At 44.3% G+C, this 16661-nt stretch overlaps 1 protein-coding gene across 1 annotated transcript in view; it reads left to right on the plus strand.

Moving 5' to 3' along the window:
- LOC137527286 (uncharacterized) overlaps nucleotides 1-15311 on the plus strand; it is a 45497-nt gene extending 30186 nt beyond the window's left edge. The window contains exons 6-8 of the mRNA XM_068247795.1: nucleotides 10749-10850; nucleotides 13187-13237; nucleotides 14598-15311. Of these exons, the coding sequence (XP_068103896.1) occupies nucleotides 10749-10807 (59 nt within the window). The 3' untranslated portion in view covers nucleotides 10808-10850; nucleotides 13187-13237; nucleotides 14598-15311. The remainder of the gene's footprint in view (nucleotides 1-10748; nucleotides 10851-13186; nucleotides 13238-14597) is intronic.
- Nucleotides 15312-16661: the final 1350 nt, after the last annotated feature.

The following is a 16661-nucleotide window of genomic DNA, read 5'->3' on the forward strand; positions in this document are numbered from 1 at the left end:
AGACAGTAGATTTTATACTCACAAGAATGGGTTGCAAGGTGAGGCAACCACTCGTGCGCGCCTGTAGGGAAGTACCGTCCCCACTCGGCCTTTGTTCCTGGTCGCTACTCCGAAAAGTCGATGTGGATCTCCCCCTAGGACTAGGGGTTTTGATAGATTTATGGAAAGGGTAGGAGGCGCCCGGTGAACGTAGTGGTATGTCTTACTCTATATGGTAGATACAGCATTTAACAGAAATGGTGTGGTCCTACCTTCTAGAGGTCCCCTGTCGGGAAGTATACAAACGGAATTTTGTTGGTTTTTAGAATTCTATTTATTTTGCATCAAGACAACGCGTTTCACGGTCAAAACCGCTTCCTCTGGTCAGTGACAATGCCTTTAGGATTATCAAAAGAAAACATACAGCACTCAGAACTAATCAGTTTACGAACTAATCATAGAAAGCATAAGAAACATATAAAACATAAAACCGTAAAAAGTAAAAGAAGCATAAAAACAGAAAAAATAATTTAAATTGCATATCTATAGTGGAGGTATGTATATGCACATGCACATAATACATTCTAGTATCAAAATGTATAAAAATATATAAAAAAATATATAAAAAACATGGGAGTCACGATACCATTTTTAAAAAACATGACTAAGTACATATGACACACATAAATACAATTCCACATATCAGTGACTAACATCCCCATGATACATTTTGTGAAGGAAATATATAGTATAATATAATATAGGATGTGGTATGGTAAGGATAGAAGAGGCAGTACTTTCTATGCCCCATATTCTCAAAGGTCATGTGTATAGGAGTTTGGTCTCTAGAGCCTGCAAGAATCATTTAAAATAAAGATGATTGCATCTACATTACATTTACACCACATTCCTTAAGAATACTGGAAGTCCTAGGATTATTTGTAGTTTCTGTCCTCCCATCCTGTATGAGTAAGATGGATGAATCTGGGCAGTTTTAATGTGATAGCTAGGTGGTCTGCACGCATCCATCCACACACAGCTGGTGTTTGTTTGCCCGCGTGCAGGGCCATCCCGCACGAGGAGAGGGGTGTGCGTGTTTATTGGTTTATTAGTGAACAAAAGGACTGTTCTAAGGGGCAAACCCCACTTTAAAGATGGGGGGATGTGGGTAAACTGAACGGAAGCAGCGGAACGGGAACAGAATGGAAATGGTGTGAAAACGGATCCGATGATCAGATCCATTTGCCACTGTAATTCAAGTGTGAACCGGGCCTAACAGTCTCCAGGGTCAGGGTGTCAAGTCTCTTTACCAGTAGGAAAGAGATCAAACTGATGTTCCACAGGTAAAGGCAACATAACCTCTGTGATGGGTTCAAATAAGGTCTTGATTGCTCCAGCTCTCATGATTCTCACATCTACCTTATGGGATTCAAGCTGATGTAAAGCTGGTCTTAGAAATGTATCTTTTACTACAAAGGCACTGAATTTCCTCTTGAACTTTAAAGAGAATCTGTATTGTTAAAATCGCACAAAAGTAAACATACCAGTGCGTTAGGGGACATCTCCTATTACCCTCTGTCACAATTTCGCCGCTCCTCGCCACATTAAAAGTGGTTAAAAACAGTTTTTAAAAGTTTGTTTATAAACAAACAAAATGGCCACCAAAACAGGAAGTAGGTTGATGTACAGTATGTCCACACATAGAAAATACATTCATACACAAGCAGGCTGTATACACCCCTCCTTTTGAATCTCAAGAGATCATTTGTGTGTTTCTTTCCCCCTGCAGCTATCTTCCACTGAAGTGTCAGGCTGTTTCTTCCTGCAGAGTGCAGACAGCTCTGCCCGTATGTAATTCCTCAGTATGTGAAAGCCCAGCCAGCTCAGAGGAGGATTTATCCAGCTTGTAAAAGATAAGAGATAAAATAATACACAGGCAGTGTGCAGAGAGGGGCCTGGAGGGGGTAGATGCATCACAGAACCACAACACTGAAGAACTTGGCAGCCTTCCAGACACAGGCTGACAAGTCTGACAAGAGAGAGATAAGTTGATTTATTACAGAGATGGTGATAGTAGAACGTGCTGCAGTAAACCAGAACACATTAGAATAGCTTTTGGAACTTGTAGGATGATAAAAAACAGGATGCAATTTTTGTTACGGAGTCTCTTTAAAAAGCAATGCAGAATTTTGCTGACTTGGGCTGCGACTTTCAAGGTGAATTCTGACATATTTGCCACCCATGACATTTTGAGTCAACTTCAGGCTCAGAATCCATTTCAGTCTATAGGAAATCGTCAACTTCCCCAGCCAGGGCAGCTCCACATAATTCAAGTCTGGGAATAGTATGTATAGGTGTGGGAGCCAATTTGACCTTGCTATACAAGAAGCCAGAGTGAGGTTGCTCTTCTTTGTCAACAATCTTAAGGTATGCTACTGCATCAATGGTTTTAGTAGAGGTGTCACAAAATAAGTGAATTTCTCCTCTCTGAGCTATAGACACAGAAATGAGAGGGCAGCATCGTGGGATTCAAATACGTTTAAGGGTCTTTAGAGAGCCTTTCCATATCAATGGGAACTGGGTCATCCCAATTTCTTTCACCCTCGGTGAGCTGTCTCTTGGATTGTGATTGGATTTACAAAGCCCAATCTGTCATATAGGGTATTCATTACTGGTAAAGGGTCTCTGAACCTCAGAAATTCTGAAGGAGGGGGTGTCTAAAGCAACATCTCAGTGTAAGCCAAGACTACTTTGCATGGGAATCCCATCTCCTCTTTAGTCAAGATCTTTTAATTCGGAGGCATAATTATAAGGGTTGAAGGCCTTCATAACCTCACCACTGTTGGATGCAATTTTATGACATCTCAAGCTGGCCTGAGACAAGAGCCCTTTAGTTCTCTTGAGCTTCCTTTTCGGTGGTTAGAGATTTAAGCCTGTGGTTGAAATAGAAATCTCTTTCAACAAACTGTTCAACATCAGAGCCATATGTGTTCTCTCCTTCTTGGGCAGTTCTTCTTAGACCATAAGTTGCTACGGCAAGAGATAGGCTATTTCCAAAAATGTGGACACTCATACGATACTAGATAACTTAATTACTGATGTTATTATAGTGATAAGAATAAGAATCTTTAATTGTAATGGTGATGCTCTTCTCAGACGAATAAACAATGAAACATCTGTTGGACATCGACCATAAATCTGACAGATTCCTTTTTAAACTGTGCCAGTATCCCTATGAGGCTGTTAGTAAAATGTGGTCCTGTGAGATACATCTTATTCAGGAAAGCTCCTTGGAATCATGCACTTAAGTCCACCACCACAAACACCACTGTGTTTGACTCAAGTGCAGGTACCAGTATTCTTTCTTAGATTTCCAACTTGGTGTTGGCTCGGCATGTTTGTTGTCTAGTATCTTCTGCATGAATTTAAGAAAATCTATATGTATAAAATCGGATGTATGTATGTATGTGTGTGTGTGTGTGTGTGTATGTGTGTGTGTATGTGCCGCGATCACGCGAAAACGGCTTGACCGATTTGAACGGAACTTGGTACACAGATCCCTTACTACCTGGGATGATATGTTCTGGGGGTCTCGCGGCCCCCCTGCACACCTGGGCGGAGCTACAAACAGCAAATCAGATTCCACCCATTCAAGTCAATGGAAAAAATGTAAAAGGCTGCCATTCTCACAGTAATCAAGCCAGAGTCCCCACACATGGCACAGTTGGTCACTTGGTGACCGAGGTTACAAATCCAGGAAAAGTGGGTGGATCATAAAACAGCCAATCAAATTTCAGCCGTTCATTTTAAATGGGAAAATGTAAACTGCAGCCATTCTTAGACTGTTAATCACAGAGTTCTCAAACTTGCCACACTTGGTCACTGGGTGAATGCGATTAAGATTCAAGAAAATGGGTGGAGCATACAAAAGCCAATCAAAATTCACCTATTGATTTTCAAGGGGAATATTTAAACTGCTGCTATTCTTACACTTTTAATTGCAGAGGCTTCAAACTTGCTACAGCCGGTCATTGGGTGACTGGGGTCCAAATTCACTAAAGGGGCGGGGCCACATACAGCCAATCAGATTTCCTTGGTGGATAAACTGCTTCCATTCACACATTTTTGATGCCAGGAACCTGACAGCTCACAAACTTGGTCATTGAGTGACTGTGTGTAGAGGTTACAAAAAGTGGGCGGAGCCAAAACAACTTTTACTGGGAAAATATAAACTGCAGCCATTCTTACACCGTTAATGGCAGGGTTCTCAAACTTTGCACAGTTGGTCATTGGGTGACAGATTAAGATTTTGGAAGGTGGGTGGAGCCTACAACAGCCAATAAAAATTCCCCATTTGATTTTCAAAGGGAATATTTCATCTGCTACCATTCTCTTATACTGGTAAAAGCAGATGCCTCAAACCTGGTACAGTTGGTCACTGGGTGACTGGGGCCCAAATTCAGGAAGGGGGCAGAGCCACAAACAGCCAGATTTGTTTATTTTTCAATGGGAATATACAAAGTATTGATACCAAGGAACCCAAAGCTGATAAACTTGATAATTGAGTGACTGTATGTCAAGGTTAGAAAAAGTGGGCGGTGCCAACAACTTCATTTTTTACATTGCAGGGTTCTCATACTTTACACAATTGGCCACTGGGTGACTGGGATGGTGGGTGGAGCCTACAACAGCCAATAAAAATTCCCCATTTGATTTTCAAAGGGAATATTTCATCTGCTACCATTCTCTTATACTGGTAAAAGCAGATGCCTCAAACCTGGTACAGTTGGTCACTGGGTGACTGGGGCCCAAATTCAGGAAGGGGGCAGAGCCACAAACAGCCAGATTTGTTTATTTTTCAATGGGAATATACAAAGTATTGATACCAAGGAACCCAAAGCTGATAAACTTGATAATTGAGTGACTGTATGTCAAGGTTAGAAAAAGTGGGCGGTGCCAACAACTTCATTTTTTACATTGCAGGGTTCTCATACTTTACACAATTGGCCACTGGGTGACTGGGATGAACATTCAGAAATGTGGGTGGAGCCTACAACAGCCAATCAAAATGTACCTATTGATTTTCAAGGGGAATATTCACATTGCTACCATTCTTACACTGTTAGTGGCAGAGGCCTCAAACCTGATACAGTCAGTCATTGGCTGACTGGGGTCCAAATGCACTAAAGGGGTGGAGCCACAAACAGCCAATCAGATTTGTTAGATTGATTTCAGCCATTCTGTTATTGGCAGGGTTCTCAAACGTGACACAGTTGGCCACTGGGTGGCTGGGACTAATGTTCAGAAAAGTGGGTGGAGCCTACAGCAGCCAATCAAAATTCACCTTTTGATTTTCAAGGGGAATATTTACATTGCTGCCATTCATACACTCTTAATAGCAGAGGCCTAACATTTGCTACAGTCAGTCACTGGGAGACTGGGATTTAAATTCTGAAGGGAGCGGGCCAAAAACAGCCAATCAGATTTGTTTAATTTCAAAGGTAAAATGCAACTTATTGATGCCAAAGACCCCAAAGCTCATAAACTTGGTCATTAAGTGACTGTATGTCAAGATTAGAAATAGTGGGCGGAGCCAAAAACAACTAACTTTTTACATGGGGAAATGTAAACTGCAGCTTTTCTTACACTGTTAATGGCCGGGTCCTCAAACTTCACACAGTTGGTCACTGGGTGACTAGGATTAATATTCGGAAAAGTAGGTGGAGCCTACAAGAGCCAATCAAAATTCACCTATTGATTTTAAAGGGGAATATTGAAACTGCAGCCATTCTCACACTGTTAATAGCAGAGGCCTCAAACCTGCTACAGTCGGTTGTTAAGTGTTTGGGGTTCAAATTCAGTAAAGGGGCGGAGCCAAAAAGAACCAGATTTCTTTGCTGGATAAACTGCTTCCATTAGCACAATTTTGATGCCAGGAACCCAAAAGCTCACAAACTTGGTCATTGAGTAGTGACTGTGTCAAGGTTATAAAAAGTGGGTGGAGTTAAAAACAGATTTTTCTGGGAAATTGTAAACTGCAGCCCTTCTTCACTGTTAATGGCAGGGTTCTCAAACTTAGCATAGCTGGTTACTGGGTGACTGGGATTAATATTCAGAAAAGTGGGTGGAGCCTAAAAATGCCAATCAAAAATCACATGTCACTTTTCAAGGAGAATATTAAAATTGCTGCAATTCTTGCACTGTTAATGGCACAAGCCTAAAACCTGGTACAGTTGGTCATTGGGTCACTGAGGTTCAAATTCAGAAAAGGGGACAGAGCCACAAACAGTGAATCAGATTTGTTTCATTTCATGGGAAAGTACAAATTATCGATGCCAAGGACCCCAAAGCTCACAAAATTGGTCATTGAGTGACTGTGTGTCTAGGTTACAAATAGTGGGCGGAACCAAAACCAAATTTCACTGGGAAAATATAAACTGCAGCCATTCTTACACTGTTAATGGCAGGGTTCTCAAACTTTGCCCAGATGGTCACTGGGTGACTGAGATTAATATTCAGGGAAGTGGGTGGAGCCTATAATAGCCAATCAAAATTCACCTGTTGATTTTCAAGTGGAATATTTAAATTGCTGCCATTTTTACACTGTTAATAGCAGATGCCTCAAACCTGCTACAGTTGGTCATTGGGTGACTGGGGTTTGAATGCTGGAGAGGGGCGGAGCCACAAACAGCCTATCTGATTTGTTTCATTTCTATGGGAATATGCAAATTATTGATGACAAGGACCCCAAAGCTCACAAACTTGGTCATTGAGTGTTTGTGCGTTAGGGTTAGAAAGTGGCCGGAGCCAACACCAGTCAAATACATTCCCGGGCAACGCCGGATCATCAGTGGGTGGAGACAAATACACATTTCACTGGGAAAATGTAAACTGCAGCCATTCTTACACTGTTAATGGCAGGGTTTTTAAACTTTGCACAGTTGGTTACTGGGATTAATATTCAGAAAAGTGGGTGGAGCCTACAAAAGTGAATCAAACTTCATCTGTTGCTTTTCAAGGGGAATATTTAATTGCTACCATTCTTGAACTGTTAATGGCACAGGCCTCAAACCTGGTACAGTTGGTTATTGTGTGACTGGGGTTCAAATTCAGAAAAGGGGTGGAGCCACACACAGCCAATCAGATTTGTTTCATTTCAAAGCAGATCATTGATACCAAAGACCGCAGAGCTCACAAACTTGGTCAGTGAGTAATTATGTGTTAGAGTTAGAAAAAGTAGGCGGAGCCAACACCAGCCAAATACATACCCGGGCAACGCCGGGCAATCAGCTAGTAATATATATATATACTCAAATACAAGTCGACCTCATGTATAAGTCTACTCCAATATTCAACCCTCTTGAGTTGAAATGTTTATTTTTTATTGTTTCAAGTATAAGTCTACCCAGCAAAGTTAATGGCTGCACTTGGGGCTCCAGAGGGTTTAATGATTGCACTGCATACAGTATTGCAGCCATTAACCCCTCCTATCCCTTAAGTGCAGCCAATACCTCCTCCAGGCCCCCAAGTGCTGCAATTATTCACTCCCTTTTATGCAGCCATGTATTTCCCCCCTGCCCCTTTCCTTGTTAATTATTGTGGATAGGACTTTCAGACCTGGGTTTTCTTGGCCTTTCCTTATCACTTACCACAGTGTAAATTGCTGAAAATGGGAATGTCACTATTAGTACACACATTACTGATTAAATGTTGCCTGTAACTCGTGTATAAATTGACCCCTATACTTTTATGAAGTGAATCAGACTTAAATTTCTAGACTTATACTCGAGTAAATACAGTACTTCTTAATTTCTGGTTTACCTTCAAAGTGTACCTGAGATGGGGATATAAAATATTTATACATACCTGGGGCTTCCTCCAGCCCCTTCCGGCCTGATCACTACCTCACTGCCATCCCCTGCTGCCTGCAGCCCCCTCCTCTTACACAACATCGCGTCTCTCGGCTGCTGTGAATAAGCAGGGCAGCTGTTCCCCTGGTTATGGTGATATACATCGCCGCTACAGGAAGCTGCTCTTCTGCTTCCTGCTTATTCACAGCAGCCGGGAGAAGTGCTGCTGTGTAAGGAGACGGGGCATGGAAGAGGAGGCTGACCAGACATTATAAAAGATGAAGCAGCCACCAGCTAAAGTAACACAGCAGGGGGAGGGGAGGGCGGCGAGTGGCCAGAGAGACCCGCGGCCCAGCTGCAAATGGCCCACGGCCCGGCCGTGGGCCACGGATCGGGGGGTTGGGGACCCCTAGTCTAATATATCATACATTTAATGACACTTTCTGGTTGTGCTTTGGATAACACTTCAACAAGACATATTTTTGAGCAAGATTTACCACAAAGTCCTTCTCCACATACTTCTGTGCACTTAACACAGTAACAGAGGCACGCGGTTGTTCAGCACTCTCCCCACCATAATCATACATGAATACATTACCCAAGCGTATCCGCAGCCGCAAGTGGATCGCAAAACGCTGCCGAAACCACTCTGGTGTGCACTAAGCCGGATAGCATGTAGCAGGGTGACTGCTTTGTGGTATTGGTTTGTGCATGCATTTGCTTGAGCATTGCCTCATGAATATCCAATTAGGCCAGATTTGCAATGTCAGACTTGCTAGGGTAAGTTATGCCTACATTCGCCCTGTGTTTGTTTTTTTCTTCTGTGTTTTTGTTTGGTAACAAGGTAGAAAAAGCAGAGACAAAGTGCAAACCTTGCAAACATTGTGCAATATTGCAGATAAACTGCAAATGTGAACCAAGAAAGTGCAAACTTAGAATGTGAACTATCTATCTATCTATATATATAATAGACTAAGTGCCTCAACCTTCAAACAAGAAGAAGAAGTACTTTGCATGAGAAAATTTATGCGTGATCAAACACCAAGTTTAAGGCCTCTTTTCCACGGACTGTTGAGCTGTGTGCTCAGCAAGCAGTTACCAGGCAGCAGTGAGCAGTTACCAGGCAGCAACAAGCAGTTACCAGGCAGCAGCAAGCAGTTACCAGGCAGCAGCAAGCAGTTATCAGTCAGCAGTGAGCAGATACCAGGCAGCAACAAGCAGTTACCAGGCAGCAGTGAGCAGTTACCAGGCAGCAGTGAGCAGTTACCAGGCAGCAGCAAGCAGTTACCAGGCAGCAGCAAGCAGTTACCAGGCAGCAGCAAGCAGTTACCAGGCAGCAGCAAGCAGTTACCAGGCAGCAGCAAGCAGTTACCAGGCAGCAGTGAGCAGTTGTGAGAGTTTGAGAGCCATTTCACTGCCTATTCACAGTCCATGGAAAAGAGGCCTTACCCTAGCAAGTCTGACATTGCAAATCTGGCCTAATTGGATATTCATGAGGCAATGCTCAAGCAAATGCATGCACAAACCAATACCACAAAGCAGTCACCCTGCTACATGCTATCCGGCTTAGTGCACACCAGAGTGGTTTCGGCAGCGTTTTGCGATCCACTTGCGGCTACGGATACGCTTGGGTAATGTATTTCAATGGGCTGGTGCACACCAGAGCGGGAGGCGTTTTGCTGAAACGCATACTCCCGGGGTGAGGCATTTTTTTGGATTTCGGATGCGTTTCTGCCTCAATGTTAAGTATAGGAAAAACGCAAACCGCTCTGAAAAACGGCAGTTCAGAGCGGTTTTGCAGGCGTTTTTGTTACAGAAGCTGTTCAGTAACAGCTTTACTGTAACAATATATGAAATCTACTACACCAAAAACGCTTTACAAAACCGCAAAATGCTAGGTGAAATGCTACAGAAAAATAAGAAAAAGCGTTTCAAAATCTGCTAGCATTTTGCGGATCTGCTAGCAGTTTTTGGTGTGCTCCAGGCCTCCAGGAGCGCCACGGGGAGGATTCCCAATGCCCCCTTTTTATACAACTGGGGGGACCGCAGGGTCCCAGGCTCTCTCACTGCCTGGAAACCACAGCGGCACCCCGGAGGGGGAGGCTGGGTGGCGTGGACGACCCCCCCCCGAGCCGTCTGCACCCACCTCCCAATATTAAAAACAGGCACTTACCTTAACGTCCATTGCGTTCTGCTACATGCGCATTAATTTGGGGGCACCACATGAGAAAGGAGAGAAGCATGGGTCACCCCGAGCTTTAGAGCTCAGGGCTGGCTCACATACAGCACTCCAGAGGGGGGGGGGGGGGAGGACAGGCGCACTCACTCCAGGGTTCACACCACCGGAGCAAGCCATCCACCACCTGCCTCCAAAGGATACAAACTGCACAAAATGCTTTCCATGAGAAAATTAATGCGCATGTAGCAGAACCCAATGGACGTTAAGGTAAGTGGCTGTTTTTAATATTAGGAGGTGGGTGCGGACGGCTCTCCCCAGCGCTGGCCACGCTTGGGGGGGGGGGGCAGCTGCGCCACCCAGCCTCCCACTCCGGGGTGCCGCTGTGGTTCCCAGGCAGCGAGAGAGCACTTTGCAGTATTGGTTTTTTGACTCTGCATAGTTTGGCATGCGAAAGCAAATGCATATTTGCATGAGCATTGCCTCATGAATAGCCAATTAGGCCGGATTTGCAAAGCCAGACTTGCTAGGGTTAAACTTGGTGTTTGAGCATGCATACATTTTCTCATGGAAAGCCAACTTCTTCTTGCTTCAAGGTTGAGGCACGTACTCTATTAGATAGATAGATGCGGCGTATGCTACGACGCGGGTTGGCTAGTTATCTATAAAGTGCTACTGTGTTTGAAAGAAAGTGTAACCTTTTTATCCTACAAACATTAATTACAAAATGATCTTATTTTTAGCTTCAGCTTCCTGTTTGACAGTCCCCGAGCCGTGTTACCCATTAGATATCGGCATCTGAGGAAGGCCATGTGTCCAACAGAGAGGCTAATGAGAAGTTTAAGGTAAACTTTTAAATGGACACATTTGAAGTGTAAGAAACCTAAACTTTAAAGTGTACCTATAAACCTCTCACTTACAGTATGTCTGGTACACGTACACACTTTTAATAATGAGTGCCCAATCACTGACCAATTTGATCACCTCTATGTAGTATGAGGATTTAGCTATACAATAACCTAATTGTAATCAATATCTGCTGAGCCTCATCCTACATGGAGGTGGTTAGTGATTCTCCAATCACTGTCCTGTCCTAATTGTCCTCATTGCTTTGTCTCCTCACCCAGAGGCGTAACAATAGACCCTGCAAGGGATGCAGCTGCAGGGGGCCCCATGGGGGGAGAAGTTTCTTTTCCCTGTCCGAATAGACTGACAACTATGGGCAGGGAGAGAAAAAAACTTTCTGCTCTCTGAACAATTGTTCTAATGACTGTATCTGCTCAGCCACTGATAAGGAATCATACAAAATGTGTAGACAGTCCTATTCAGTGTGTAGCAGGCTCTTGTGTACAGAATCCAGCCCCCACCCTCTCTACCCCTCCCCAAGTGCTGTGTACTGTTGAGATGCTGGAGAAGTCGGCAGAGCCAGTTCTGCTCCATCAGATATGGACAGACCATGTGTGTCTGTATGTGTGTTTGTATGTGAATACATGCACATTTTATCACAGAAGCTAATGTAATTGATTGAGAAAATGCCTGCAGTGCTTCACTGCTGTCTGTTTTTATCTGCATGGGGAAAACACATTCAAGTTGTGCACGAGCCAAATGAATAACATTGGTTCTCAGTTTACCTGTGCAGAAAGCGAGAGGGGAAGGGGGGCCCATCCAAAGTTTTTCAGGGGGGCCCAGTGATTTCTAGTTACGCTCCTGTCCTCGCCACTGGTGTAAGGTCAGTGTACACAGGATTCTCCCTGACATTTTGGGTTGAATATTGTTTGGGAGTGGTTGGCTGCTCCCACGCGGTGTACTAGTCTAGCTCTTGCATATGGACCATGTGAGCTAGGATGGACACTAGAAACATCTTGCATGGGTGGGCTGTAGTATTGGTAGGGAGGATATGGCAGAGAAGGGGCATATGGGCCTGGAGCGCATGTATGTGCAATATTAAACTGATGTTCCTGTGGTACTGCTGATTCTTCTCAGTTAGGTGGCACATATCGGTCTATGCAATGCATGATTTCTTTACGCACGGCAAACTGGTGTTTTTGAGGGACTATTTCTGATCTTAGAAGCACACTCATCAGGAATTGAAAAGAAGGAGCTTGCTGACTTGTCTAAATTGCACATGACATGCTTTAAAGGGAAGGTCCAGAATAAAAAAAATGTAAAGATCTACTTACCTGGGGCATCCTCCAGCCCCTGCAGCTGTCCTGTGCCCTCGCTGCAGCTCCTGGTCCCCTCCAGGGAAGATACTGACCTTGCCAGGTCGGCACCTGCTAGCGCTTCACCATGCGGCTCACTGAGTTGCACTGACATCATCTGGACTGTACTGTGGAGGCGCAGAGCAACTGCGTCTGCGCAGTACAGTCCGGATGTCGTCAGCGCGACTACATGAGCCACACGCTGGAACGCAAGTAGGCCTCTGGTACCGGAGGGGACTCTGGGCCACCGGCGGGGAGCGGAGCTCTGGTGAGGGCCCAGGACCGCTGCCAGGGGCTGGAGGAAGCCCCAGGTAAGTGGATCTTTTATTTTTAAGTTTAGTTTTCTGGATGTATCCTTTAAGGGATGCAATTAGTTTATGGTCATATTCTGCCTCTTTGAACGGCTGAGGAGGGGTAGGAAGAAGTGATTCAGCAGCCACAGCATCCAGTGTTTCAGGACTACTGTCCATCATTTGGGTATCAGAGGCTTCACTCTCAATGTCAGTTGATTCCCTTGAGTCACAGCTTTCAGTAGTCCCATTTTAAAGTGTAACTGCGGGGCATAAAATCAATAATCAATTCTTTTATCTGGTAAACAAGTAATACGGATGATAACCAGGCAATCCAAAATGTAAAAATCACTCTTCCTTTTCTTGTTGATAAATGATCATTCCCCAGTTTACCTGACTCTTTTTTTTCTTCTTTACTTTCCCCTCAGACTTAACTAATGCAGCCTGATTTTCCTTCTGTTTTCCCCTCCCACACCTCTGTTCCTCTCTGATTGGCCAATATTTCTCATGCTGAAACAATGCACTTTCTATTGCAGAGCTGGGTGGGAGTGCCTGAAGACTGGGAGGAGGGCAATGCATATACAATCAGGCAGAGGAGGTTAAGGGAGGAAATGACATCAGGATTGGCTTCTAGATAGACATAGTGAAAATGGAGAATCCTAAGAAAGATTTTCTCTTTTTTTGCTATAGAAACATCACTAAACTCAAAACGTGGACACTACAATACATACAGTATGTTACGTAAGTAGAGCAAGTTTTTATCTACTTATATATGTGTTTTTTTTTTTTTTTTTTTTTCTGAGATAGTATGGCTGACAGCTCCAGACTGTCTTCAGTTCTGCAAAAAAAAAGTTAACATCTGTGTAAAACAGTTTTGTTTTGGTTTTTGGTAGCGTGTCAAGATTTTATATATATTTCATTTACACACGTGACTCTTGAGAAGGTCTTAAAGGGATACTGTAGGGGGGTCGGGGGAAAATGAGTTGAACTTACCCGAGGCTTCTAATGGTCCCCCGCAGACATCCTGTGTTGGCGCAGCCACTCCCTAATGCTCCGGCCCCACCTCCGGTTCACTTCTGGAATTTCAGACTTTAAAGTCTGAAAACCACTGCGCCTGCGTTGCCATGTCCTCGATTCCGCTGATGTCACCAGGAGCGTACTGCACAGACACAGACCATACTGGGCCTGCGCAGTATGCTCCTGGTGATATCAGCGAAATCGAGGACACGGCAACGCAGGCGCAGTGGTTTTCAGACTTTCTGAAATTCCAGTAGTGAACCAGAGGCGGGGCCGAAGCATCGGTGAGTGGCTGCGCGGGCACAGGATGTCTGCGGGGGACTGTTAGAAGCTCCAGGTAAGTTCAACTCATTTTCCCCCGACCCCCCTACAGTGTCCCTTTAAGAACCGGAGCATGGCAGTAAACATCTATTTTGCATATGTTGAGGCCCTAGTTAAAGAGCATAGCTACAAATCATGAAGCCCCAGCAAAACTTTGATAGAACCTTTCCTAATGTTCATACCCTTTCCCTCGCCTTCCCCTATTGACCCTCACAACCATCTTGCAAGGCTCACGGAGGCACTATGCTCAGTCTGATAATGAATCAGCTGCTCCTGTTCCACTGCCTGAGGAAGAGGGCTGAGTCCCACAAAACGCGTCACAATGTTTAAAGTACACTAGTAAAAGAATTTTTAAATGTTTATCTTGTTGAGTCGTCTATGGGGATGTGAGTACCACTTCCCCTCATTTTATTTGAACATTGTTTTATCCTTTTGGCGACTCTCTTGCTCTGCTATAAGTGTAGTCATAAAAAACACCTGATTTGAGGGATGGACCCCTTTATCAGAGGGACTGAAGTAATAGTTGGGGCCCCCTTACAGCTCTATTCCCTCATGCAGTTGCAGGGGCTACTCCCCTGTAGTTATGCCCGTCGTAGATCCTCTTTTGCTGTCAGTTTTTTCCCATGTCCAATTCCGACAGGAAATTGTCTTTGACCGACTTAGACCCAGTCTCCACCTTTTTGAGACATCTGTAACTGTGAAACAGAAAAAAAAACACTTGGTAAACATACATTAATGAACCTTTTCTCACACTTCAATACAGGCTTTTGGCTACAGGACATTCCTTTGCATCATTGCCTCTTCAGTTTTTGTCGGGAAAAAGCACGATCCGCTATATCATCATCACGGATACCTGTCATCTTATTTAGGATTTATTGCAACAAGAGTACCTACCTTTCCCTGACAAGCAGCGTTGGGAGGAAATAGCGCAACAATTTTGGGACAAGCACAAATTCCACAATTGCTTAGGAACAGTGGATAGAAAGCAAGTCCAGATGTTCACGCCTGCCTCCAGTGGAAGTTTTTACTTTAAATATAAAAAATTACTTTCCCATTATAGTGATGGCTGTAGTCGATGTAAACTTCTGATTCTTTTATGTGGACGTCGGTCCCCTTGGAAGCAGTAACGATTCTGGAATCTCTCAATGCAGCCGCTTTGGAATAAAACTAAGACCGGGACTCCTGGATATTACGTTACTTAGACCCTAGGTTATCAACATGTGGTGCGCATACCCCAACCCAAGGGGTACTTCTGATGGTTCCAGGGGGTACTTGAGCTTGATATACTTACCCAACAATAACAAATTTAGAGTTTTAGAAAATAAGTCTTATTTAAACAACACCAAATAAGTAATTTTAGCTAATTAAAAGCATTAGAAAATGCTTGTAAATTGTTTAGAACCAATTATCATGTACTACGATTTAAAATAGATTTGTCAAGAGGTACTTCTAATAATGTTTACTATGCTAGGGGATACTTGGTTAGTACAGGATTTTAAAAGGGGTACATACCAATAAGATGTTGAGAAACACTGACATAGACCATTGACGAGGCATTTGGATTATCAGAAAATCCTATGCTGCCTTATTCGAATCGAGCATATACAAACATTAACAATTTCTGGACCACGTGCATTAGATTCTGCACCGCACTTGTGGCTGTTCTAGCCTGATGCGGTGTAGAATCGCTGGCGGATCGTAGTGATCACTAACAGTGCTGCGGCAGTGGGGGGGAGGGGGGGGGAGGAAGAGGATCCACTCACCTCCCTGCCGTTTCCATGACGATCTGCGCTCCCCTACGTTCTGGCCGGCATCTCTGCTCCCTCTGACGTCAGCGCCGGGTCCTGGTTTGATGACTTCATCAAGCCGCGGCCCGGAACTGAGCGGCAGTAGGAGCAGAGATGCTGGCTGGAGCAGAAGGGTCCCCTGCAGCTCATCGCTGGAGCCTGGAAGGGGAGTGATGGCTGCCAGTGACAGGGGGGACACTGGGCTACAGGGGACACACCGTGCCCAGAAAGCACCACTAGGGATCCGGCTGCCTTCCCCCCCCCCCCCCCCCCCAAACGTGCCCTCCCCCACAGCAAAATGCCTAGTCCTTAAGAGAGGTTAGGCAGCCAGTCCCGAAAGGGTTAAAAGAGTATTCACTTACCATCTAAGCCAAGCTAAATGTGTTGTTGAATGTGCATTCAGCATCATGGAAAAAAGTGGCATATCTGCCATAGTGCTATTAAAATTTTCCCTATTATTATTATTATTTTTTATTTATATAGCACCAACATCTTCCGTAGCGCTGTACATAATACAAACAAATAATGGGGAACAAATATACATAAGAAATACAAGACACTGTACAGTCATGACATTGAATAGAATAAATACAGATACATACATAGTTGATGTGTAATTGGTACATGTACATATGTTAAAATTACAGCAGTATGAGAAACAATAGGAGGAGATCCCTGCCCTTGCGAGCTTACAATCTAAAGGGTAGTGGGGAGGAAACAAAAGGATTAGTGGGTGAGCCAGTGTGCCTTCAGTGCTGCCTATAGCAAATTACAGGCTTGTCTGAACTGGTGTGTTTTCAGAGTACGTTTAAAGGTTTCCAGACTCGTGGCATGACGAACCGGCTGAGGGAGAGAGTTCCAAAGGAAAAGGATAGCCCGTGAGAAGTCTTGGATGTGAGAATGAGAGGAGTTGACTAGGCTGGAGGACAAAAGGGTCTCCTGTGAGGAACAGAGGGTCCGGGCGGGGAGGTATCTGGAGATTAAAGAGGAAATGTATGGAGGCGATAGCTTGTGTAGAGCTTTGTATGCAAGCGTGAGAA

Source organism: Hyperolius riggenbachi, chromosome 8 (assembly GCF_040937935.1).
Source record: "Hyperolius riggenbachi isolate aHypRig1 chromosome 8, aHypRig1.pri, whole genome shotgun sequence".
Taxonomy (NCBI): Eukaryota; Metazoa; Chordata; class Amphibia; order Anura; family Hyperoliidae; genus Hyperolius; species Hyperolius riggenbachi.